This window comes from Haliotis rubra, unplaced genomic scaffold (assembly GCF_003918875.1).
Source record: "Haliotis rubra isolate DU_JTF1 unplaced genomic scaffold, ASM391887v1 Scf719, whole genome shotgun sequence".
In the NCBI taxonomy this organism is placed as follows: Eukaryota; Metazoa; Mollusca; class Gastropoda; order Lepetellida; family Haliotidae; genus Haliotis; species Haliotis rubra.
Genome location: NW_025767434.1, coordinates 438,873 through 445,946, shown reverse-complemented (window position 1 = coordinate 445,946; position 7,074 = coordinate 438,873). Strand labels below are relative to the sequence as shown.

General features: G+C 49.1%; 1 protein-coding gene across 1 annotated transcript; it reads left to right on the top strand.

Annotated features, from left to right (window-relative positions):
* The first annotated feature begins 317 nt into the window (after positions 1–317).
* Positions 318–1,438, top strand: LOC124259343 (midasin-like). The gene is made up of 2 exons (XM_046693467.1): positions 318–838; positions 880–1,438. The coding sequence occupies exons 1-2, from the start codon at positions 318–320 to the stop codon at positions 1,436–1,438; spliced, it is 1,080 nt and encodes a 359-aa protein (XP_046549423.1).
* The last annotated feature ends 5,636 nt before the right edge of the window (positions 1,439–7,074 follow it).

Below are 7,074 nucleotides of genomic sequence, written 5' to 3'. Positions count from 1 at the left end.
CAGGACAGGAGGCACAGGGGAAACAATGGACCTGTGAGACAGACCACACAGAGGACACAGGGAGGATGGAGGACAACATGAAGGAACCCAGGACCAGACACAGGACCACACACAATGGACACCCAGGACCGTGAGACAGACCACACAGTGGCACAGGAAACCCAGGACCGGGAGACAGACCACAGGGAGGACACACCCGGTGAGACAGACCACACAGGGACAGGAAACCCAGGACCGTGAGACAGACCACACAGGAGGAAACGGACCCAGGGACCCAGGAGACAGACCACAGGAGGAATGGACCGAGACAGACCAGGATGGAAACAGGGACCGTGGAGACAGACCACACAGGACCAGGAGGCAGGAAACACAATGGGAAACCCAGGACCGTGAGACAGACCACACAGGGAGGGACAAACCCGGGGATCAGGAACCCAGGACCGTGGAGACAGACCACACGGAGGAACACACAGAGACAGACCACACAGGACCGTGAGACAGACCAGGACAGGAGACACACCAGGACACAGGAGACAGACCACACAGTGGCAGACCACAGACCACACAGGAAGGAGACAGGACCACACAGGACCAGGAGACAGGACCCAGGACACACACAGCAGACCCACACACCGGAGACAGGACCACACACAGGGAAACAGGAGACAGACCAGAGACAGACCACAGGACAACAATGGACACAGACAGGAGGCACACAGGAGGACCGGAGACAGACCACACAGGAGACCAGAACCCAGGACCCAGGACCCCAGAGACAGACCACACAGGAAAAAGGGACCGTGGAGACAGACCCAGGAGAGGACACACGGACTGGACCGTGGAGACAGACCACACAGGACCCAGGAAAAAATAACACAGGACCGGAGACAGACCACAGGAGACAGTGGAGGGAAACACACAGGACCGTGAGGGAGACACCACAGGAGGAAACACAGGACCAACAATGGGAGTGAGACAGACCACATTGGAAGGCAGGACCAGGAGACAGAAGGACCAACAGTGGACCAGGAGACAGACCAGGAGGGCTGAGGCAGGACAGGAAACCCAGGACTGTGGAGACAGACTACAGGAGGAAAAGGAAACAGGGACCGTGGAGACAGACCACACAGGAGTGGAAGGACACAAGGACAATGGACCAGGAGACAGGACACAGGAAATAATGTGGACACCGGGGGAAAATAATGGGAAACAGACTGGACCGGACACAGACCACACAGTGGAAAAATGGAAACAGGACTGGAGACAGACCCAGGACAGGAGGAATGGAGAAGGACAACCGGAGGACACTGGAGGAATGGACAGGACCAGGAAGACATACCAAACGGACAGGAACAGGAAGAAGGAAATAGGAGGAAACAGGAACACCCAGGACCGTGGAGACAGGACCGGAATGAACTGGGAAACAATGGACACATGAGACAGGGAATGGAACAGGGACCGTGAGACAGACCAGGTGGAGGGCTAGGAAAAATAATGGACCAGGGACTGTGACAGGGGAGGGCAGGCAGATGGGAAAATAATGGGACCAGGACCGACACAGACCATGGAGGGAAGGGGGAAAGGGAAACAGGAGACAGGGACTGTGAGACACAGGAAGGAGGTGGACAATGGAATGGAAAGGAGGGACAATAATGGAATTCAGGGACTGGAGGAGGACCGACACAGGAGGGCCAGGGAAGGAAATGGGAAAGGACAGGGAGGGACAGGATGGACAGTGGAGACAGGGAGGGAGGCAGTGGAAAACAATGGAAACAGGGACCGGAGACAGACTACAGGAAGCAATGCAGGGCTGTGGGAAGGGGGAAAATAATGGAAACAGGGACTGTGGAGACAGACTTGACTGGAGGGTGGAAATAATGGGAAACAATGGGACAGGACTGGAACAGGCACAAGGGAAACAGGGACTGGAAACAGGACTGTGAGACAGACAGGAGGGAGAGCTAGGCAGCAGGGAAAAATAATGTGGTTCAGGGACTGTGAGACAGACTACATTGTAGGGAGGGCTAGAAAGTGGGGGAAAATAATGTGGTTCAGGGACTGTGAAACAGACTACATTGCAGGGAGGGCTTGGGGTGTGAGTAGGAAGGAATAATGGGTTCAGGGACTGAGAGAGACTACATTGTAGGGAGGGCTAGGCAGCAGGTAAAATAATGTGGTTCAGGGACTGTGAGACAGACTACATTGTAGGGAGGGCTAGGCAGCAGGTAAAATAATGTGGTTCAGGGACTGTGAGACAGACTACATTGTAGGGAGGGCTAGGCAGTTGGGAAAATAATGTGGTTCAGGGACTGTGAGACAGACTACATTGTGAGGAGGGCGAGGCAGTAGGGACAATGATGTGGTTCAGGGACTGTGAGACAGACTACATTGTGAGGAGGGCTAGGCAGTAGGGAAAATAATGTGGTTCAGGGACTGTGAGACAGACTACATTGCAGGGAGTGCTAGGCAGTTGGGAAAATAATGTGGTTCAGGGACTGTGAGACAGACTACATTGTGAGGAGGTGTAGGGAGGGCTAGGCAGTAGGGACAATGATGTGGTTCAGGGACTGTGAGACAGACTACATTGTAGGGAGGGCTAGGCAGTAGGGAAAATAATGTGGTTCAGGGACTGTGAGACAGACTACATTGCAGGGAGTGCTAGGCAGTTGGGAAAATAATGTGGTTCAGGGACTGTGAGACAGACTACATTGTGAGGAGGTGTAGGGAGGGCTAGGCAGTAGGGACAATGATGTGGTTCAGGGACTGTGACACAGACTACATTGTAGGGAGGGCTAGGCAGTTGGGAAAATAATGTGGTTCAGGGACTGTGAGACAGACTATATTGTAGGGAGTGCTAGGCAGTAGGGACAATGATGTGGTTCAGGGACTGTGAGACAGACTACATTTAGGGAGGTGTAGGGAGGGCTAGGCAGTAGGGACAATGATGTGGTTCAGGGACTGTGAGACAGACTACATTGTGAGGAGGGCTAGGCAGCAGGGAAAATAATGTGGTTCAGGGACTGTGACACAGACTACATTGTGAGGAGGGCTAGGCAGTAGGGACAATGATGTGGATCAGGGACTGTGAGACAGACTACATTGTGAGGAGGGCTAGGCAGTAGGGAAAATAATGTGGTTCAGGGACTGTGAGACAGACTACATTTAGGGAGGTGTAGGGAGGGCTAGGCAGTAGGGACAATGATGTGGATCAGGGACTGTGAGACAGACTACATTGTGAGGAGGGCTAGGCAGTAGGGAAAATAATGTGGTTCAGGGACTGTGAGACAGACTACATTGTGAGGAGGGCGAGGCAGTAGGGACAATGATGTGGTTCAGGGACTGTGAGACAGACTACATTTATGGAGGTGTAGGGAGGGCTAGGCAGTAGGGACAATGATGTGGATCAGGGACTGTGAGACAGACTACATTGTGAGGAGGGCTTGGCAGTAGGGAAAATAATGTGGTTCAGGGACTGTGAGACAGACTACATTGTGAGGAGGGCGAGGCAGTAGGGACAATGATGTGGTTCAGGGACTGTGAGACAGACTACATTTAGGGAGGTGTAGGGAGGGCTAGGCAGTAGGGACAATAATGTAGTTCAGGGACTGTGATACAGACTACATTGTAGGGAGGGCTAGGCAGTAGGGTACATAATGTGGTTCAGGGACTGTGAGACAGACTACATTGTAGGGAGGGCTAGGCAGCAGGGAAAATAATGTGGTTCAGGGACTGTGAGACAGACTACATTGTAGGGAGGGCTAGGCTGTAGGGAAAATAATGTGGTTCAGGGACTGTGAGACAGACTACATTCTAGGGAGGGCTGTAGGGAAAATAATGTGGTTCAGGGATTGTGAGACAGACTCCTTACATGTATACATATACATCTGAAACAACTCTGTAAGTGGTGTTTTGAACATAACAGTAAAGATTTCATTGTTGCAAACCCAACGAGTACAGAGGTTTACATCCGAAAACACTTACGTTAACCATTGGAATAGGGTTTCATGTTCACGGAACAGCAATGTGAAACAATATGTTCAACGTCATTTACAAAGCAAATCCTGGTGTTAATTGTTCATATTTCACTATTGATACGTTTACGGTATTTATAATTGAAATGTACACACTGATGATCAGAATATATACATGTTTGATGATGCTAAACACGTAACGACATTGATGCATGTAATTTAGTTATGTACATTTCTTTACAGTTCCCACAAAAATGGGTATGTGTCATACATTATCATGGATATAAGGTACAAAGTCATAAAGCAGAACTATTAATGAATATAGCTGTTTTAATACATGTCATTATCAACACACGATGGCCCGGAGGTAGAACGAAGTTTAAAAATCACCTTTAGCTGGGATAAAAATATTTTAAACTATTTACTGACACTGTGAATATTCAAATAATGTGTTTCTTGGTTGAGTTGTCGCATTATTTCATCTATACGTCCACGTGGAGCTAAGTGGCTAATATATAACAACAGCACGGTTTGCAGCGGTGTTTAACCACTCACTCACACACCACTCTCACTCACCGGTATCAGCTCACCCAAACAAACAGCATCCACTCACTCACACACCACTCTCACTCACCAGTATCGGCTCACCCAAACAAACAGTATCAACTCACTCACACACCTCTCTCACTCACCAGTATCGGCTCACCCAAACAAACAGTATCAACTCACTCACACACCACTCTCACTCACCAGTATCGGCTCACCCAAACAAACAGTATCAACTCACTCACACACCACTCTCACTCACCAGTATCGGCTCACCCAAACAAACAGTATCAACTCACTCACACACCACTCTCACTCACAAGTATCGGCTCACCCAAACAAACAGTATCAACTCACTCACACACCACTCTCACTCACCAGTATCGGCTCACCCAAACAAACAGTATCAACTCACTCACACACCACTCACTCACACACCACACTCAGTCACCAGTATCGGCTCGCCCAAACAAACAGTATCAACGCTCTCCACACCACTCTCACTCACCAGTATCGGCTCGCCCAAACAAACAGTATCAACTCACTCACACACCACTCTCACTCACCAGTATCGGCTCACCCAAACAAACAGTATCAACTCACTCACACACCACACTCACTCACCAGTATCGGCTCACCCAAACAAACAGTATCAACTCACTCACACACCACTCTCACTCACAAGTATCGGCTCACCCAAACAAACAGTATCAACTCACTCACACACCACTCTCACTCACCAGTATCGGCTCACCCAAACAAACAGTATCAACTCACTCACACACCACTCACTCACACACCACACTCAGTCACCAGTATCGGCTCGCCCAAACAAACAGTATCAACGCTCTCCACACCACTCTCACTCACCAGTATCGGCTCGCCCAAACAAACAGTATCAACTCACTCACACACCACTCTCACTCACCAGTATCGGCTCACCCAAACAAACAGTATCAACTAACTCACACACCACACTCACTCACCAGTATCGGCTCACCCAAACAAACAGTATCAACTCACTCACACACCACTCTCACTCACCAGTATCGGCTCACCCAAACAAACAGTATCAACTCACTCACACACCACTCTCACTTACAAGTATCGGCTCACCCAAACAAACAGTATCAACTCACTCACACACCACTCTCACTCACCAGTATCAGCTTACCCAAAACAAACAGTATCAACTCACTCACACACCACTCTCACTCACCGGTATCAGCTCACCCAAACAAACAGTATCAACTCACTCACACACCACTCTCACTCACCGGTATCAGCTCACCCAAACAAACAGTATCAACTCACTCACACACCACACTCACTCACCAGTATCAGCTCACCCAAACAAACAGTATCAACTCACTCACACACCACTCTCATTCACCAGTATCGGCTCGCCCAAAACAAACAGTATCGACTCACTCACACGCCACACTCACTCACCAGTATCAGCTTACCCAAAACAAACAGTATCAACTCACTCACACACCTCTCTCACTCACCGGTATCAGCTCACCCAAACAAACAGTATCAACTCACTCACACACCACACTCACTCACCAGTATCAGCTCACCCAAACAAACAGTATCAACTCACTCACACACCACTCTCACTCACCAGTATTGGCTCGCCCAAAACAAACAGTATCAACTCACGCACACACCACTCTCACTCACCAGTATCAGCTTACCCAAAACAAACAGTATCAACTCACTCACACACCACTCTCACTCACCAGTATCAGCTCACCCAAACAAACAGTATCAACTCACTCACACACCACTCTCACTCACCAGTATCAGCTCACCCAAACAAACAGTATCAACTCACTCACACACCACTCTCACTCACCAGTATCAGTTCACCCAAACAAACAGTATCAACTCACTCACACACCACTCTCACTCACCAGTAACAACTCACCCAAACAAACAGTATCAACTCACGCACACACCACTCTCACTCACCAGTATCAGCTCACCCAAACAAACAGTATCAACTCACTCACACACCACTCTCACTCACCAGTATCAGCTCACCCAAACAAACAGTATCAACTCACTCACACACCACTCTCACTCACCAGTATCGGCTCATCCCCACATGCGAACATCACCTCACTTACACACAGCATCAACGTACTTACCAGCATCAGCTCATTCACTTACTCTTCCAGAATTAACTCACCAGATTCAACTCACCCACACCCTAGCATCAGCACACTCACTCACTCACGCACAAAAATCTGCTCACCAACACACTCCGCCTTCAGTTGACTCACTCACTCACACCGTGAACCAACTTAGTGTGATAATCCTGTCAATAATCCTTATTGACATGTTAACTAAGTTTATTGTAGAATACAACTATGTTGTTGGTTGGCTTCACACCAAGTCTTGACGTACGGACATGTAGTTAACTTATTGGGAATCGACACGTGACACACACTGATCAACTGGCCGAAGGTAGGTATACAGGTGAGTATAAAGGTTTGATTGCTGTAGACTGTTGCTTGGGTTCACTTGCTTATCGAGCTTGGTTGTAGTA